General features: G+C 38.8%; 1 protein-coding gene across 8 annotated transcripts in view; it reads right to left on the reverse strand.

Annotated features, from left to right (window-relative positions):
- Positions 1 to 269: 269 nt before the first annotated feature.
- SATB1 (SATB homeobox 1) overlaps positions 270 to 20,699 on the reverse strand; it is a 92,833-nt gene continuing 72,403 nt past the window's right edge. For 6 of the 8 annotated variants that reach the window (XM_015853822.2, XM_015853820.2, XM_015853821.2 and 3 more), the window contains 3 exons: positions 5,202 to 5,405; positions 4,620 to 4,715; positions 270 to 1,994 (listed from right to left, as the gene is read on the reverse strand). In XM_015853822.2, coding sequence (XP_015709308.1) covers positions 1,509 to 1,994; positions 4,620 to 4,715; positions 5,202 to 5,405 — 786 coding nt within the window. In that variant the 3' untranslated portion in view covers positions 270 to 1,508. The remainder of the gene's footprint in view (positions 1,995 to 4,619; positions 4,716 to 5,201; positions 5,406 to 20,699) is intronic. The other 2 variants (XM_015853825.2, XM_015853826.2) reach the window with 2 other exon arrangements.

Below are 20,699 nucleotides of genomic sequence, written 5' to 3' on the forward strand. Positions count from 1 at the left end.
ACTCAATAATATCCTGCTATCTCTGTTGGGCAGGCAAGTTTTTAAACCTAGAGAAGACAGGTTATGATTTTCATAACCAAACTGTGTTTCTTTTTGAAGTATGTTATCTACATTCAAATATTAAGAAGGTCATTAAAAAAAATCTGCTCATGATTTTAAAGGAGAACAATTGAAATGTCATCCTCAAAGTGGTGACAAGAAGGTACAGTGTGTACTAAGACCAATTTATATTCCTCACAGTCATACACATACGCAGACAAACCCTGCCGTATCATACCATACAAACAATTTTAATTGTGTAGTTACAGTCAATAACCACTCCTAGTCAGAACATTTCTGCATAAAGAAAATTGTGATACACTTATAAAAACAGCCAGCTGTAACAAAATAACTGGTGTTTTCATAGCAATAAACTCATAAAAAAGAAATACACCTTTATACAGAAAATTTATACAGCTGTAGCTTTAAAATTGATTGTAAACCAAAGGAAGACACATTGCAAACATCAATTATTTTCACATTAATTGCATAAGTTTCTAAGGTGATCTATTAGTTTTATTTACCTAAGCTTATTTGCATGATAGTAAAAATTGCATACAACAATAAGAGTGAAGCTTATAGTATGAATTGCTTGGATAACATAGAGCACTTTTTATAGGCAACTGTGTAAAGCACATTTTCTCTATTTAAAACTTTTAAGACACTTTGTTTTACTGCCCATCAAAATACATTTATAAATAGAAAAAAAAATCAGTATGATAACAAGAGAAGCAATATTACATTTAACGGAAACTTCCAAAAAAATTAATTACAACATGATGCTGCAGGATCTACAAATAAATAATGAGGACTAAATTGTGTTTCACATTTTCTTTTTCATTTTCTTTAAAACCATGTAACAATGAGAATGGAAAAAAAAAAATACAGTGACCTTTATTTCCAAAAGAAAACAAATCTGAATTACGGCAGTGCCATATAATACAAGGCATTTGTTGGCATATGTTATCTTTAAACTGCATTCCACAGTCTATAGTTCTTTTGTAACATACAATAGAACAAGAGTAACAAACTCTTTTTATTTTATTTTACTTTTTTAAATAAATGTGAGTTTCCAAAGATCAAGTGTGGAGTGCTACAGTAATAATTAAAAACAAGAACATAATGAAAACAAAAAACAGTAAATCACAAAAGTTGTAATGCTTGTCTGAAGGCTCCAGAATCAAAATCACTGGTATCATGCTTATTGGGTACACCCAAAGTGTATCCAGTGAACACAAATTAATATCAAACAATCCTCAACGCTTCATCTGTTGCTGCAAAGCAGTTTGTAAAACAGAGTAAAACATCTAGTGCAGTCTGCATTATCCTTTTTTCAACTTTTGTGCAAGTTTTGGAAGATTCATTGGCCAAACAATGAATAATAAAGGTTTTTGACAGAACGCAAGATGGAATTTTCATTTCATTAGTAAATACCAGTGGCACTGTTGAAAGAAAATAATACTTTTAGATCAGTCTTTCAATTCAGCATTAATCTCTGTGTTCCCTTCTACCGATAACTCTTCTTCTAGTTTAACTGAAAAAAGCGTGTTTGCATTTTTGTCTTGGATGCTGTCTTCTAAATCCTTGAGCAACTCTTCCTCCTTGTATTCTGCAACATCTACCTCCAACCCAGAATTGTCCTTCAGCTTTCCGTGGTGCTTGAGATAATACCGCTGGTTCTGAAAGAACTTGATGATGGTGTACTTGGGCAGGTCAAGCTGAGCGGAGAGAGTCTGGATTGCTTCTTCATCAGGATACAGGCCCACATCTTGTATGAAACTCTGTAGGATCCCTAGGGCTTCAACAGAAATCTTTGTTCGTGGCCGGGGCTTCTGACGATTTTCATCCTCAGATTCAGCTGGTGATGCTACTGTCGGTTGCCTTGGGGGGAGTCTGGGACCTGGTTGCTGTTGCTGCTGCTGCTGTTGTTGCTGTTGCTGTTGCTGCTGTTGCTGCTGCAAGAAAAAGAACAGAATTTTTTAATTTTAATTTTTATTTATTTATTTATTTATTTTACACGTATTCTTGCTCCCATTTTGTTTTACCAAGAAAATCCATGGGAACAATTGCAAAGCTATAAGCAACTGCTTGGTAAGCTGAAGGAAAACAAAACAAAGAGCTCATTATTGCTTATAGTACAGTGAACCCTAAATAAAAGAAAATTAGTAACCCTCTGAATATCTTGCATGTGTCTGCATGTGTGTAAGCAGAGACTGGGATAAAGGGCTGTCAGGATGCAGGCAGAGCAGTGGCACCCTGGCTTTGTGGGGTTGGAAATGCCGATGACGTGTCATCGGTGTAGTTAAGCTGACACAGTTTAATGAACGTGCTTCATGAGTCAAGTGCAGACAAGACAAAATGCTAAGTAGGTGACATAGTGTAGGATTAACTTGACCAGCTTAGCCAGAACTGTAGCAAGGGCAAAGTGAGAAAAGCGCCAGATGAGGGCAAACACACAGGAGCTCTGCCAGCAGCAGCAGCTGCTGCCCAAAAGCAAGGGCTGCAAATCTCTAGCAATGGCTAGAGCGAGGGACAGGGGAGATCAAGGGAGGAGAAGAGCTTTATAGCTGAGTGTGGAAATATCCCACCACCAAATTGAGCTGAGCAGCTGCTGAAGCTTCCCCGAACTTGCAAGCACTACTACAGACTGTGAGAGCTGGAAGTGCCTAGCAGCACTCTGCCAAACCCAGTCTTCGCAAGGACAAAGAGATCAGGAGACAGCAACTCGTTATTTCCCAGGCTGGCACTGGCCCATCTTGCCTGTGGCCACGGAGAGGGTCTGTCTTGCCTGCATTCAAGGATCCCAACATATAAACAGGGAACAAATATGTTTACCTACTGCAATGTTTGTGCTGGGGATTATTTAGTTAATATTTATAAAGCAGTAAGATGCAAAGCTTTAAATAAGTTGCACTATTATTATTAGAAGGGAACGTGCTGCATTCCAAAAACTCAAGCAATAAAAATGAGCCAGTATGCACATCAGAAGAATAAGATAAAGCAAATCATGATGTAAATAATTAACAAGAGCTTAAAATGAAATTTTGCAAGCATGGATTCAGAAACATTCTTAAAAGGTGAGGCACTGAGCGCCAGAGATAGAAATGTTTTTCTCATCTGCTACTGGAGTACAGTAGACTGTAAGATCACATTCAAAATCAAAAGGAAATTTATCAGCTACTGTTTTTGTTGACAATTCTTTTGCTCTGCAGCACAGGAAGCACTGGTTAGTAGATATTTTGGGTCAGCAAATTTCTTGTCATATGGTACAAACCACCGGTTATTATTAATAAACAACAGCAGCAAAACAAGCAGTTGCTATCACCACTTTTCATTTCCCTTTGTGAGTTTTCCCTCAACAATTTTTTGTGTGTCAGAAGTGGTTCCAAAGCTTTTGGTTGCAGCTCACTTGCAGACCTCAAGTATCACAAGATATTGCAGGGGTAGTATAAATATTGGATTGGAAATTTCATTTTGCAGTGCTGCTTGTGGCTGTGGACACTTCGTGTAGGTCTCAACACCCATTTCAGCAGCCTCTGCTTGAAGAGATTCTGTTATTGAAAAGTCTGACACAAATGCTGATAGAATCTGGGCTCTTGTCTCTTCCCTATTCACATTCTTTCATGTTTTATGGTCTGAGAGTAGTCCCATTCAAGGCTTCAAACCCACAGAGATTCAAGCCTGCTCCCAGCACATTAAATTCTTACAAGACTGGAGGCTTTGTATATACAGTTTGAAATCTTGAGTCTTAGCTACATATTTATGCATCATCAACAATTAGAGTGCAGAAGAACACAGACAAGACTCAGGCCCAGTCCCCCAATCCTTCTACTTACAAGTCACATTAAGAGATTACAGTGCAACTGCTTATGTGAATAATATTTGTGAGATCAAACACAAAAATTTTATCAAGAAGGCAGGAAAATCTAAGTAAGTGGCATAGTGATACAGTGTTTATACTGTGCATAAGCTTCTCCTTTTATCCCTTTAAGAAGTGATTTTATTAAAAACAATGTACTTTTTCAAACAAGTGCTGTTTTATTACTTAATATAGATCTTTCTCTCTTTTTGCTAAATCAAACAGCAAGTTTCCAGGCTTTCACGATTATTTTAGTACTTGATATCCTAAGGGATTGTCTTATTCAGTTTGCTTTATCTTTAATATACACTCGTGTTGTTTCTGGCTGTGAGATAATTCTATCCTCCTTAGTTCTGTAAATATTTTTCTGCACAGGTGATACAAATGATACACCAAGGTCTCAGCTGAGGTTGTGAACTCTGAAAAACAGGGGCAATATCTGCCCTGTAACAGGGAGCAGCTAAAAAGCTGACCTCAGGTCTTCGTGAGGAGGGATCAAAGAGCCTCCAGCTCAGAGAGCTGCAGATCATAGAATTACAGGATGGCATGGGTTTGGAAAAGACCTTAAAGGCCATCCAGTTCCAAGCCCCCTAGTTGCCTAGATCAGGCTGCCCAGGGCCCCATCTAACCTGGCCTTGAATGCCTCCAGGGTTGGGGCACCCCCAGCTTCTTTGGGCAATCAAAGTTCACTCCCTGGCACATTGCCCTTGTGCCAGCTCACCTGCGGAGCAGCACCCAGCCAAGGTCCAGTGGTCAGCAAGCTTGGTAAGAAAGCGCCTCTATGCTCTCCTTTCCCAAGGGTGGTGGGAGAGGGGCTCTGAAGGAAAAACAAACAAACATTGACTCATCCCAGGCTCAGCTGGGGTTAAAATGGGCTGAGGAATCAGATCCCCTTCCCTCACTTCAACCTGGGATTATCAGCTGCTGAATGCAGAGCTAAGCTTTCATCAACAGCTCCATAGCCTCCTCCCGCTGTGCTGGCACCACAGGCCCAGCTCTGAGAATCCCTCTCTCATGAGGCCCATCTATCAGAGGCTGCTAACACAGGAGGCTTGTCCTGACCACACATGGATATGCCCAAGCTGCTTTGTCACACAAGCATGGAAAAACCCAAACTGAAAGAAAAAGCCTGTGTGGTCACCAACTTGTCTTTTAATTCAAGTGGCAGACGGCAGGATGCTGTTATCTCTTACCAGGAGACCTGTAGTTAGCCTGGCAAGGAGGAATGAAACACTAATTTCCTTTGCTATGTTTAAAGCATTATTTACTTAGTGCTCTGCTGGATTGGCCAAGGTAAACTAACCTGAATCTGTTCTGCTGGCACATGGATAATGTGGGAAGGCCTGTCACCATGGTGATGAACTGCATTGCTTTCTTGTTCATAAATGGCATCACGTTCAGGCTGAGGAAGACTGAGGAACCTTCGGATCATGGAGAGATTCTCCCAGAGGGTCCTGTTCTCTGGTGAAGGATCTTCTTTCCAACGTAACAGCTCACAAAGCCATCCCTTGAAGATAACACCAGCAAAACATTAGTTTTTCCTTGCCTTGCAAGGGCCAAGTGAAGGTGAAATGCAGACTTGAGCAGCACTGCATTCTCTCACCTTCTCCTCCAGCAAGTCACAGCTTTTCCTGTAAATGCTGGATGTGAAGTAAACATCAACACACCAAGACTGCAACCCTACTGCACAGACCCCTGCAGGCATTTTGGAAAGCACACTTTACTTGTCCCACACCATGGTGCTGTTGTTTGTTCAAAAAACCCATTCGTCAAGGCAGAATCCCCCATCCCCTCCTCCCCAACACACTGATGCCATATATTCTGTCTACTGCCTGTTTTCTTCTGTTTATCCATTGAAGAGCACCAACACTGTGTTTCAGTAGCTGGTTAATCAGCTGCTGAGCAATTTTTAAATGCTCGTGCTGCTTCTTTAGAAAAGAAAGTATTCTTGGTACCTGCTTTGACCACAGAGCTGCCTGATGTAAATCATAACGATAGTGGAACTCCCTAATGTCCTTTTAAAGAGAGGAATTTTTGTACGAGATACAGGAAAGTAATATTATGTTCCTGCCTACCATGAGTAGAGGTGCCTCTGCAGGTGAATTTATTTGAAAATGATTATGTTTCAGTATTTTTCTCATAGACCCAGAAAAAAACAGTCTCACACTTTTGCATAGGGCTTGAGGGGGACATGAAGTAACCTCATGCTTTTGACTTACCCTTCATACCCTTTCCAGGTAACCAAACAGCAAGATGTCTAATAGCACACCTATCCTAAACCAGAAATCTTTTTGGGAAACAAGCTATGAAGAACACTGTGCATCATCAGCATATTTTTGTATATTAAAATTTAGAAACAAAATGTTACATGCATGCAAACTGCATATTTCTTCCTTTTAGCTTCCAGGATCTGTTTTCAAAACTAGGTCTGTGCAATTTTATTTCTTAATGCTGTGGGAAAGATAATGTGACATTTTATTGAATCAACAAATAATATAAATGTACAGAAGCTTTTAGATCCTTCTTTCATCTACTGGTAGTTGAAAAATGGTTTATCCAGACTAGTTTACTACTAGATACAATAGCTACATAGATACAATATAGACACGTCATTTTCCTGAAGACATTCACATCTTTAGCTAGCAGTTAATAAATGCAGTGTAAAAATATTGCCATGATAGAAAGAGATGAAAGTAAACAAATAATCTTAATGCATTCATACTGTATGAGAACATATTTAGTGAGGTGCGTATAAAGATTTCAAGTATATGCTCTTGGATACAAGTGGAAAAGTGAACAAATGACACAGAAGGATATGCCCCCAAGAAACAGAAATAATGCAAAGGAGAAATGATGGCGATATGAGAAGGCAAAAATCTGAGCAGGGACCAAACCAGGGATGGGGCAGTTTTTGGCCATGCAGATGCTGGGTATTAACCCCGGATTTAAAAAGTTGTGTCATACTATAAAACATATAACGTACAGGATGTCCAAGATGGAACCTCACAGTGTGTATCTAAAACTGGCAAAAGTCTGTGAAATCTGCCTCCCCATGATAAAGATCCAGGGGATGTGTTAGCAAGTTAACACATAAACCCTCCATGCCCCTAACAAAATCCACATGCTGCACTTGCTCTGCCTGCCATGCTTCCAAGGGAATAAATGTACAACTACTAGCATTCCGCAGCAAGTTAGAAGGTGCAATCAGGGAGTGTAGGTGGTTTACTGGGGAGGGATGGGAGAAGATGAAGATAACAAAATTGAAATCTTTTAATTGAAATGTGGTTATAAAATTTTTAATTAAAAAGGAGAAGGTCTGCCGTGAAGCAGAAAAAATATTGTCCTTTGGTTGTCTGGAGTCTGCACTGCTTCACATTAAATCTGTTTGTCCTCTTTCCAATTGTGTTGAAACAAAACGCAGAGCAGCCACAGCAATTTGGTAAAAAACTTGTCCCCTCCAATGACACCTCCTAAAGGTATAGGCACAGACGTAAGAAGGAACTGCACCATACATTTAGAAACTGCATTTCTTTTGTCTGGTGACCAAGACCGTCTGAGATGCTCTTTATGAAAAGGACAATGGAAACATTTTAGTGACCAATAATAAAATATATCCTAAGCACGGTTTATGCTGATTGAATATATTTCATAACACTTTCGTTAACTAAGAAATTCCTTCTCCTCATATCGTGTTTTCTATGTTTCTACACTTAGTAGATCAGGCCATATTTTTAGTAGTTGCCAATGACTAACATTACATCTCCAGTACTTTTCTATTAGCCTTCCCCCCAACCCCCCCCCAAAAAAAAGCATCTAAAAAGTAAAGTATCTAGAAAAGTTTTGAAGATTTGATGAGTTGTAAGATGAAGTGTGTTTCTGCCAGCCTTTCACAAAAATACTGATTTTCAGATTCTGAAGTCAGTTGCTTCTGATGGTGCATAGAATAGACTTGCTATTCTAATAAAATGTCTCTTTTCCACTCTGTTCTTCATATCCCTGAAGAAGTAAACAACTATTCTGATGAAATGTGATGAGCAACAGGGAAATGACTGAGTGAATTCTTTTTAAAACAAGGAAGTAAGTAATTTTTTGGTCTTCATTTATTTGTGAAAATGCCTGTAGAAGTTGATCTCCAAAATAACCTCAGAAGAGAAAGTAAATGTGCAGTAACAGAAACTCTGTGGATTTATTTAGTTAAAAGGGTAAAAACTTTACACCAGAATGTTTTCTTGTGTTCCATTTAATTTGAGTTCAGATTTCTCTATCCAACATAAAGCTCATTCATAAAAGTGAGCTACTTGAATATATATGAAATGTTTTGGAACTTTGAGGAAAACTAATGATACAGACTCTTCCAATGCTGAATTTTAAGTTCTGCAAAATTTGTATGTTTTGCCTCTATTTCATCTAAAGAAGATCAAATAGCTACAGCAGCACTGTAGCTAATGTAGTTTAATTCACAAATGGACCTAAAAAGGCTGATTTTCCCCCTCTTCCACTCCCGTAAGTTTAGAGCAATTTCTGTCTAGTTAAGAAAATTTATTCTGAAGGAGGTCTTGGACAACTGGTTTTTTTTCCCCTGTTTTTATAATCTTAAAGAAGTGGAAAGAACAGTAAAATAATAAGGAAATGTTTATAACTCAAATTAGATGACAACCAGCTTCTATAGCACACATAGCACATCATTAAAAACGCCTTAAAATAATTAGGCAGATATATCTAAGCAGCAAAGCAAACCCCCAAAACTGCAATGACATTGGGAAAAACCTTGATTTTAAAACACAGTAAATTTGCCAGGCAACATTACACTGAATATAAAGAGAGTACAAAGCAAAATATAAACATTAGCCACATGTAAATATGTTTGCAGAACTTTCAGGATGTTACTACTTTTCAAACTGACAAAGTTTAATTTGACACCTTCTGTTCTAAAACCTTTGTTTCTATTCAAAATCACGCCTTTAGCTGCTATCAATCACTATTCTCTCCCTATTACTTAAAATACTGGCATGGGCCCTGGATAAACTGAAAATGCCATGCAGATGAATTCTGAGATAATATGTTCAAACCTGTTATATACAACACAAATCCTGTAAAGTTATGTATTGTAAACCTACATTTATTGGGAACTAAAAGTCTTAAATCCATCTGCTACAAAGAAAATACTGTTATGCACTTTCTAGTAACCAAGTACCATCTGCAAAGGTCTTGCTACAGTAAGCAAGAAAATGGTGAAAAAAAAAAAAGATGCTAAACCTAAGATATTTAAAATAAATAAGAGTCTTCTGTCTGGTTTTCTGATAGGGATTTAGTAAAGAAACAGAAGACATTACAGGAAAAAAAAAATGTGTGAAAGCTGAACTGCCAAACTAATGCAGGAAAAGCGCAAAGAGGATAACTGCCAAGCATTAGAGTCTGCAAGACCCATGAGCACCCTTATTTTAAAGCATACATGCATTTTATCTATGTATCCAAATGGTATTTTATACAGTCTGAGCTTAGCTTTGCTTAAATAAAACATCCTGCTCTGTCACGCAGTGTCTAAAAATCTATTCTTGCATTCCAGTATTTTTCTTAGTAAATGAGGAAGAAAGAAAAAAAAAAAAGAAAAAAAAGAAAAACAATAAAAAAGATAATTGAAATCTGCACTTAAGGTGTAAATACCAATTCTAACTAGATCAAAGAGGGTAGCATTACCAGCATGAAAAATGCTCTCTGGGCAAAGCTTTCCAAGACAGCAATAAACAAATCCGGAAAGAAAGGACTCTACGGTGGAGCAACTGAACTCTATTGTTTGGTGAATTTGCTATAGCGATGATCATTTGCCAAATGTTTAATATTTCTTACAGAAAAACTAACAAAGAATCAAACATTTTTTAAAAAGAGCTGTAATTCAAGAAGGCAAAACATTTTTCACTATCAATACTAAAATGTGAACAGCTTTTCTTTGGTATAGCATATCTGACATTATTTTGTATCAGTCTCTGGGGCATATAGTATAATAAAAATATATGGCGTTAGAAGAAATCAGTCTAAATAGGGAGGTGTTTGATACAAACATTTTAGCAGAAAGTTGAATTGCATTTCAGCATCTACTGTGAACAAAGACTAAGTACATAATCCATTAAACAGTACTTCGAACTCAAAAAATTGAGCATTGTAGACTAAACTAAAGTAGGCATTTTGAATGAGCACATTTTCAGCAACTAACTATAAAGCTAGCAATTTATCATTCAGCAAATAATTTTCTACTTTTAAAAGAATCTGTAAGTGTTACTTATGCTAATGAAGACTGTTTTTAATCTGCCCACAAACATGCTAAATAGAGGGCAATTTTTTTATTTACAATGCTGAAGGCACTCCAGTTTATAGAACACAGATATGAAATTACACTTGGTAAAATGGGCTCTTAATTGTCTGAGCAACCCAAATCCTTCACCTTTAACACAAAAGCTTATAGACAAAACAAAGGAAAGAACTCATGAACTAAACTTTAAATATTGACTTTTTCCCTTCAAAAGCCGTCCAACTTGCTTTACAAATCTCAGTTTTGTTCCAAATGGCTGTGTTCATCATAGATATTTCCATTTCTTTTCAGAACAGAATCCACACATAAAAGAGAAGAAGAAAAGGCCAACATCACCACTACAATATATGCATATAGTCTTAGGCTTCAGTATTAACTTGTAAGCTGCTCACTGTAGAGAAAGGTTGCTTTTGGAAAAGTCATAATACTTCGAATGAGATACATAATGGTAGCACAGAAGTACTGAAAGCATTTTAAATTATTTACTAGGTTAAAAGGGTGAAATGGTACTTTAAATACATCAAATTTCATCATCTGGGCCATTTTTTGGTGGCAAAGTGGTATTGATCTTTCCAAATGCTTAAAATTAACTATTTCCAGAAGGTCATTATTTGATTAAAGGCATTAAAGTTGAGGGCAAGAAATGATGCACTTTGTCTTCCTTCCCATTCAAATAATCATGTAATTTAATCAGAACTATCCCTTCATGTCCTGTAATAAAAATGTTTGTCTTAAGATATTGTTCTTTACCTAACATATTAACCTTTAAATGTTATGAAGTTCTTAAGAATAATCTCTGCTTAGCAAAGATTCTTCCATAATGCAATGAAGGTTCTCCAGCATTTAAATTGATAAGGCCAAATTTCCCCTACGCATTGATTGGAAAACGCATTAAACCCTTCAACCAAGATTTCTCACAGTGTTCAACAAGATCAAATATGCACAGTTTGGAATACAAAAGCTCCTACATATGGCACCATAAAGCAAATCAAGCACACGTTGTTTCAGTACAAAGAAATAAAAGAAATAAGTAGCTGTGGACTCTATTTTAGTTCATAATGAAAATGTGGTTTGCTCTGCATTAGCTTATCTAGAAAAATACAGCAGACCATTCATAGTGTAGTCTATAAGCAGAGCATGTCATTTTCAGGCTGATATTACTGAAATTTTACTTCTTTCTGAGTGAAATGCCTGTGGGTTCAGACACGGGTACAAATCCAGATGATCAGAGTGGTCCTTTCTAACCTGAAATATTCTTCTGGAATTTCCTGACTGTGGGAGAATTTATTCTGACTACAGATTTCTTTTTTGGCTAAGCTCCTGATGTTGCCCTGGTTATCCTCTATGCAAAGCCAAGTAGACCTGTATGTTTCCGAGATGAGACAAAGTCTGTTAGAAGAAAGACCGCTGGATAAGTTCATAAAATTTTAAGGAAAAATAATAATCAATCAGGCTTAGTAGGTTTTGATAGTGATCAACACAGTTGTTACTGGAAAGCTTTTCATTTTAGCATATCTTTTCAAGTACATTTGAGAACTGACTTCTGCGAGGCACACGCTTTCAAGACATTTTGAAAGCTGCTATGAGTGTTAGTTTGGGATTGCTCTGTTTTGCTCACAAAACTCTGTGCTTGTAATTCAAGAAGCAAAAGCTGCAGTTCATCCTGATCCAGATGAGCAGAGCTGGTAGAATAAGAATGTCTCTTCTTGAAATATGGCCTAAAGAGAAAATAAATGTCCCCAGAAATACGTTTGCTTTATTATTTTGTTCACACTAATCAGTTCTAAGTTTCACGCTTTGCCTTTGAGCAATCTGCTAAATCAGAGAAAGTTTGAAACCTGAAGCTGTCCTTTATCTCCAGCTATTTCTGGTTTATCTCTTCTATTGGCTTTCATTACTAGAACATTGAAAGGGGAAGCCAGATGTGAATTTTAAGTAAATCTGTATCTGCCATCGTAATAGATGAGATTTAGTAAAACAAACAAACTGAAAACCCCACAACCTCATAGGGCTTTTCAGAAGAAAGGTAAACTTCACTAGCAGGAAAAACTTCCTTTGAAGAAACAGATTATGCCGTTTCCTTAAATTTCTTATCCAACCTATTATTCAGCTGCACCATCTGTCTGCATGTTACCTCCACCTCTTCCCTGGGTTGGGAAAAAAAAATAATGACCGAGCTGCCAGCAGTGGGGCTGACAGCATTTCATTGCAATTTTTTTTTTTTTTTTTTTGTGACATTTTAAGGGAAGAGGATTCCTAATGTCTCTTCTTCCCTTTGCCTTTTCTCCTCTCTAGCTGCAGCACTTACAAATTAAAGATGTTATTCCATTGTAAAAAAAACCAAACATAATAATAATTAAAAATATACATTTATACTTTTTAAAAAGGCAACTTGCTAAAGCAATCTGTAAAATTCAATGACAATCAGCAAACAAGTACAGAAACAAAATGACCTAGAAAGCTGGTTGCCCTGCTCCTGCAGTCTTGTCTGTCGGATCAGACCTCTCCCTAAGTGAAGCCCCGGTGTGTGGCTGAGAGCCAGCACTACGGAAAAACTTGTCGGCTTAAGGGCTGAGGCTCTATCAAAGCTGGTATGTGTGGTCCCTGGGCACGAACACTTGAGATGTACCAGCAGCTCATGGGAAGAAAAAACAGAACACTCCTAACCCGCTAACTCTAAAACTGGCTGACAACATAAATATCATTACTTTTTAGTTGTGTTCAGAAGGAATTAATACACTAAATTAAGGGCTTCTCCCAAGCTCGGTTTCTCTGCTCTCAGCCTCCTCCACCTCTCCTTTCCCTTGTTCAAATGTATCTTTTCTACAGTATTGCCTTCAATTGCCTAGCAATGATAGGCACAAACTCTAATCAAAAACATAATATGCATTTCTTTGAAAATCTTACATAAAATGCAACTACATTCATATGTAAAGAGAAGGGAAAAAGTAATAGATGCAAAAACAGTGGGTGAAGCTTTATTCTGCCTTCCTCTCCTCCATATCCTTCCTTTTCCACACACACAATCCAATTGGCATCATAACCAAGAGATATGCAGGATGTCACAATTAAAATAAAAAAAAAAAAAAAAAAAAAAAAAAAAAAAAGTGTATAATAAAAAAAAAAAAAGAAAAAAAAGGCTAATTATTAGATAAGTCAGTCTTAGTCTGGTACATTACTTTTTATGGTATAGACACATAAAATGGGTCAGTGGGTTTCACAGAGGGTGACTGGTAATATACAGCCCTTTATCTTTCATTTAAGTAGGGAGAAGTACTGATTTCACTGCAATACCAATGCTTCCCTTGAAAGTAAATACAACCCTAAATCCAACCATGACCCTTAATAGCCCATATTTATTTATTCTTAAATGTGCAATCAATTTTTGTATGGCAGCTATATCTACAGTTTAGTTAGAGAAGAGTCTTTAACACAAAGAGCATGGCAGTTTTAAAAATCTTTTTTAGTACTATCAATTTACAACTGAACTGCAAATGTTTATTATTATGTTGCGTACGGAGATTTAACATTTTCTTTGGGGGAAAGACCTCTGGTTAAAAGGCTGTAGGGCCAAAGTGTCACTTCCGCAATTACTTCTAACGTGCACATCACATCGTTAGATTTATTTTTTTTTAAGATTATAATTTCCCTGAGGGAGTAATTTAAATCTGTGGCTCCTCGTCATATGCCTTATTCTTTCCAGAATTCATTTTGGATCATAGGAAGATCCACCATGCACTGAGGAATCATACAGCTGATGAGATGTGTCAGTCCAAAAAACGCATCTCAAAAGTGCTCCTCACACATCTCTACACATTTCCTGTATATTTTAATACATCATTTAAATACACTGAGAAGACTTCTCTTCACATTTCTCGTGCAGCTCAGCTGCATCCTGAGGCTCCCAGATCTGTGGTGAACAACATGCAATGCTCTGATCATGCCAAAAGAGAGGGAGTCCTAAAAAAAAACAGAAACCAAATCTTCCCCTAACTTTCTCATTTTAACATTTTGTTAACCACACAAATGGTCACAAAACTAAGGATGTCCAATGTCTCAATGCATTTTAAAAAATGTTTAAAATTACACCTGTGAAAGACAGAAACCTAGGTGAATGAGAAAGAAACCAAAAGAAACAAATATGTCAGACATGGAAAAATAAAGGCAGCAAAGCCCTTGGAAAACTAAAATCCCCCCAAATGTGGCATGGTTGCTTGGGGCATCAAAAATAGAGGAAAGGTGGAGCAAAGGGAAGCTGGAGTGAAGGGTCTGACCTTCCTGATTGACTGTATCTGGGAGCTAACAGCAGGGCGCTATCAGGTGGTCGTTCATGAAAACAGACAGTGGGGTTTGTTTTTCCTGCCTGCCCTGAAGAAGTTTGAGCCTTTGGTTCCTCTCTTTGTGATAAGTAAGAAGAATAAATGGATGCTTAGAGATGAAGTGAGCCAGCTGCCTTAAATGAAAAAATAAAAATAACTTTTTATTTAAAAAGCAGAAAATTCCGATATCATTATGCATATTATACACAGCAGAGATGCTAAGTACCCTCATATACAACTAACACCAGTTACCTAAGTAAATCCACAGATGCAAGTGATGCTTGTGCAGATCTTGCTCAGCTGAGGTCCAAAATATCAGGGAATTCTGCCTGGGCCTCTCAGACCAAGAACCCTTACGTAACAAATATCCCAAAAACTATTTTCATTGTCTTCTCAAATGCCATCCTGTAGTTAGTGGTGTAATGATAAGGGAGAAAACACACATCTACTCTTCCTTACTCCTCCCTTAGCCCAGCAGCTGAATTTTAACTGGTCACTTGTTTAGCAAATTGCTTCTCAGATTGCTGCTGTTTGCAGAAGGTACCTTTATCTCTGCAGTAGCATGTTTTGTAGTGCTCAGGGCAAAATTTCCCCTGCCGTTTCCTGTTTAGCTTGTTTTTAAATGCTTTAGTTTCCTCATGTTGAAAACCCAATATACTGAACCCTCAGAAGCCCCCAGATCAGTCACCTGCCCACTGCATGGGCAATCTGAGGAATGAAGACAGAGTGGAGATGCATGTGGGATGCCCTATATGCAGCTCTGCCAAGAAGGGGACAGTAGTGGAACAGGGAATAAAGGTGGGTAGAAATTCAAGAAAATGATGAGAGCGTAGATGGGGGATGAATGGGATGGGAAGAAGTCAAAGGAAGGCTAACAGGAGAGCTAGTGGGATGAGCGAAGGTGGAGAGGAAAACAAAACAGAAGGTGAGGATATTAAAAACAGGAAGGAGATTAAGGAAATCCATCCTGCCAGAAACAGCACCTCTTGTCAGGCAGACAGCAGGTGCTGCCTGAGGAGGAGCTGATTCATGCATCTGGAGTGCAGGAACCAAAGCATCTCTACCTAGAAAAGGGAAATTAAAAATAAAAGATTCAAAGAAATGAAAGCTGGATTTCTGGACCCTTAAGAGAAACCTGACAGTTCATGCTCTGCATGATCTCATCTCCTGCGAGTCCTTCCTGCCCTCCTCTTGCCTTACCCCTGACTTATTTTGCAAACATCTGCAGTCAGGACACCTTTGGGGCTCCTACTTCCCCCACAATGGTTGCCTGCTCTGTGATCAGGCTGTGAGTTGTTTGAGTAGCCAAACTGTCCTCTGCAAATTGTGCCACCAAAGTACCCTACACCAGCATACCTTTTTTCAAACAACTTTGAGCACATCTCATGCACTCACATTGGCACCACATCACAAGTAACTGGTAATGGATAAAATGATCTCAGAGTGTAGCCACTTATTTCAAACGTCCTCTGGAAGTTGTATTACAGATTAGGTCTGATGAATTTCTCTCAGCTGTGCTGCAGCATCCATCCTATCTGATAATACCTGCAGAATCTTTTGGGGAATCCATTCAGTTGCACACCACACTTAAGTTTCTTCCCTGCTGTAAGGATTAGTAGAACTTTCTATCAAAACCATCTAGTTGTTTTCCTTGTGTAGAAAAACTAGCCAGTGGTGATCTACTAAAGGGGAAATGGCTTTAAAAATCCTTACTAAGTATTGAAGGCTGTTTTAAGATGGGAGAGTTAAAAAACTGAACCGAAAAAAATGGATTTTTTAAAAAAAAGTTATCAATTCATAGGCAACATCTTGATTCATAAAAACTAATCATAATCTGTTTCCACCAGAAATACCAGAATGTTTTCAATAAAACAAATCAATTCACTCTTTGCCAAAATTCTCGCTACTCTGACAATTCTTTAAAAAGCAGCATCTTTTCCCCAAAGGAGGAGGTAAATAGAAGAGTTAGTGCAGAGCCTGGATTCATGGAGAAAAACTCGGGCAGAGGATTTTATTTCCACTAAATTCAGGTGGCGGTGAAGGCTCCAATTTTGGTTAGCGAGGTGTTTGTTGGCATGTTATTTTGAAAAATAGCACAGTAGGATGACTTCTTTAATAAGTGGGCATAAAAAAACAGAGATTAGAAAGTCTCAGAGTGAGAGGCAAACCCCCTGTGTGATATCCAATGTCTTTGCCAAAGCTAGGAAGGTTTTTAATAAAGGTCGTGGAGAAATAATCTCCAAAGAAAGCAGTGTTTCTTCACCCCTATATGTTTATCCTTTTATTTCACTGCTTTGCAGTGCAAAGCAGACCTCAACACACACACAAAAGGAAACAACAACCAAAGGGGAAAAAAAAAAAAAAAAAAAAAAAAAAAAAAAAGAAAAAAAAAAAAAAAAAAAAAAAGAGCCTGAAATTTTAGTTACACCACATGTGGTTTTCATTTGTGAAAAATGAACAAGCTGTTTGTGGTTAAACTGTCTAATCTGCTGTTATCAATCTAGCGCTGCATTCAAGATTTACAGGATACATCAGCTTCTGTGCCACATTAGCTGTAAAAGGGAGAGGGGGTGGGAGGAAAAAGGAGGAGGAGAGAGTTTATCCTGAGGAATAATATTTCCAATGCAGCCACACTCACACTACATCTGGTTGTGCTGGTAGCGGCAGTTAAATTGAAATATTTCACAGCGTGTGTCAGAAACATGCAGAATGGTAATTATGACAGATCTGATTAAGCCTGAGTGCCACTCGCTCCCCGGCCAGCTCCGGTTGTGCAGGTGTGACCTTGTGCGTGCCTGCATGTGTAAATAAAATTAATTACAAGCGAGAGGGCGAAGGCTCCGGTGACATCACAAAGCGGAGAAACTCCCAAGGGGGAGACCTAATGGAATATTTTCCCTCAGTCTAATAATACAGTTCATATTGACTTGAGGTAATTAGTGGGATCATTAAAGCAGTTTTCCCGGCGTATTTGGCTGCCTGATCAGATTAGTGAAAATGTTCTTCAGAACAAGCCCTGTGTGGTCTGCCAGGGAAGGAGGAAATAAAAAGCAACAAAGCATATTTTGGAATGATAAGCAGCGCTGGACTCCTCGCAGGGCACTTTGCAGGGCTGCTCACGGGGGCCTGGCTGCCCCGCTCTCTCAACCGTCTCCATGCTTTCATCCTGCCAGCATGCAGTCCCACATCATGGGATCCGAGACTTTTTTTTAATTTGCGTTCCTCTATCCTTCTAAACTATCCTTCCGCATCCCTCATTGCTTAAAATCAGGTAAAAGCCTGGAGGAAGCACTAGCCTTGGAACAACTGCCTCAGGACAACCAGGGGAAGAAGGAGAAATAAATACATGGTGGGCTCCCCCCAGCACTCCTCAAAAAGCTTATAGGCCACGGTTAAAAGGATTGTAGGCGCCGGATTGAGAATTAGTAACATTTTCATTTCCTAATGAGCTTACCCCAGAAAAAAATTAAAAAAAAAGGGGGGCTGGGGGGGGGGGAGGGGGCGGTTGGGAGGGAGAAAGAAAGAAAAAGAAAAAAAAAAAAAAAGTTTCGCTGTAATATAAAGTCTTCCACGGTAGCAGAACACAGAGCTCTAATCAAGAAATGGACCATTTGTTTAAAAACAGTCTATTGAGCATGCTCTACCTTGCAAATGGAATATGCCAAGCTCTGTCACAGATGGCAAGCTTTGACAGTTCCCATCCGTAGCGTCGATACTCGACAGTTCAGCACAAGATCAGTGACATTCTGTCTCATTAGAGCCACGCTAATTATCACAGCTAGTTTCAGGGGAAACCATGTGTTGCAATGGTCAATTTGAAGGAGTCTGTGCATCAACAAACTGGTAATAAGGATCAGACACCTTATTATATGACAGCATGCTGCCTATGATCTGATTTACTGAATCAGAGGTACTGAGGCAACACTGAAGCCTGATGGGTTATGGAATCATGTGTACACAATGCATATCTGAAATGTGCTTTAAAAAGAAAAGGGAATTATATAGAAACAGCACAAATATATTTATTTTTTTAAAAATTGGAAAGCTATAATAAGAACATCTTTCATTTGTCATTAAGACATGAAGAGCTATTCAATACATCGTCTACCCATCTTATCTTTAATCAAATCAAATAAAATAAATAATTCAAAATGAAAACTGTAAAATTATGGATTATGCTAAATTATAATTCATTCTGTACTCTGATTTTTCAGTTGCAATAACATGTACCAAACATTCCTTATGTTGTGCCTTCTTGCTTCCTTAACAGAATCTTGTATTTTGTGAAGAGCTTTCTCTACTTGGCTCTCTTCTGTCATTTGTACATTTGATGACTTAAACTTGCAGCTCTCCTCGCTTCTCCCCCACACCCTGATTCTTACACTGGGTCAAGCCACCAAACCCAGAACCTGGTTACCTGTGATCGGGGACTAGAATTTAGTTGGTGCCCAGCATCCTCAGCCCTATGCCTGGCAGGGACACACTATAAAAAGTAGCGATGACAGTGTTAAGCATTAACTCGCAAATAGTGCAGGGCAAGTATGTACTGCATTCCTCTAGGAAATCCCTCCTTAGGGCACAAATACTTCCTAAAACTGCCACCAGATCCTCAGCCCTCTCTGGGAGACTCTTGCCAGAACTGTCTAACCCCGCATGTAGAGTATGTTCAGGAAGCTGCTTTTTCATCCATGTGTCAACAAACCCAACATTTGCCCTGTTTGCAAAGGGCTGTCAGGCCCCAAGGAATGGTTTGTTGTGGTCAAAATTGCCCTTTCTTATGAGTGAGATATTTTCCAAGCTGAACCGTTTTTCACTGGCTTCAACTCTATCAGAGTTTGATGCTCTTTTCCTCTGAATGCAGATCTGTGTAGGCAATTGCACACTGATGTGAGCCACCTCAAAAGTTTTAAGGCAGTTCCTCTTCAGTGCACCACTGCTGATTCAAGAAGCCACTGTCTACTTTTTATGAGTGGGAACCCAAGACTCACTGAAGACAACATGCTTAACAAAGGTCATCTCCATAAAATGGAGGTGATCAGGACTGATGCTGGTCCTACTCCAGTTCTACCTGGATTGAGCAATAAGCCTGCTACCTGAAATCCACTTTTCTGTCATCTGAGAAAGAATTATTTAAAAACATTCCTAAAGGAATTTCCTAGGGTTTTAGACTTTATTTCTCACAAGACATTATATAAACAAAATTGAGACAAAGGCAGAGTCTGGAGTGCTCTAAGCACTCCCTTTGTTGCTGCAACAGAAATCCAAAAACGTCCTTCCTCCTGACCTGGGTGAGGTAGAACACACTGACTCTGCCATATGATATTTTGTGAAAGAAGCAAATCAGCTTTATCTGCCAAGTTTCACAGTTTCACTGAATAACACATCACTTTAATGGGTCCATTCTTGATCAAGCACAGGAGCCCATCTTGCTTTCTCAGTTTTCACTCTTTCTCTCCTGTCCCTGCTGACACTCATTCTCATCCCAGTTCTTGCTGCTCATGGCCTGTCTTCAGCTGCCAGAGCAATCACCATGGGGGTGAGGGGGAAATGTTACAGAAAATGAAAGGTGAGGCTGTTGTACAGTTTGCTTCTGCTGATGACGTCTTCTACCTTGCCCTTCTGCAAGGATGAGGGACTTATCTCCAGGTGGAAAAGAGGAGCAGCAGAAGGCCTCAAGGCCTCAGTGTGCAGTTTTGTTCCTACCTTGGGGCTGCTTGTAGCAACCCTCCCCACTCCACAGAGAACCCATTGTATGCTGAGAGTGGGGAGAAAGGAGGTTTAAAGCCAAGATTTATAAACAGGAAGTGACTCAGATGTACAAGGGAGACAAAGCAGAATTGGGGTGAAGGACTGAGCCCCAGGCCAGGCCACCCTAGGACTGCATGAGATACAGCCTCCTGAGGAAGTAGCTTTGAGAATAAATTGAGACCCCCTTCCTAAAGCCACGTTGTAGCCAGAGATTTACTCCTGGTGATAAAAAGGTTTCTTTTCCCCCCACTGGAAAACGGTTGAATAGATCGTTATATATCTGTGGTAATGGTATGTTACATCTTTGTGCCAGATCCACAATACCGTGCTTGTTCAATGTGGGAAGCTGTTTAAAAATGACTTTCCTATTAGAGTATATAGCTTAGTCTCTAGATGGAAAAAAAAAAACACCAGATCAAAGATACAG

Source organism: Coturnix japonica, chromosome 2 (genome assembly GCF_001577835.2).
Source record: "Coturnix japonica isolate 7356 chromosome 2, Coturnix japonica 2.1, whole genome shotgun sequence".
Taxonomy (NCBI): Eukaryota; Metazoa; Chordata; class Aves; order Galliformes; family Phasianidae; genus Coturnix; species Coturnix japonica.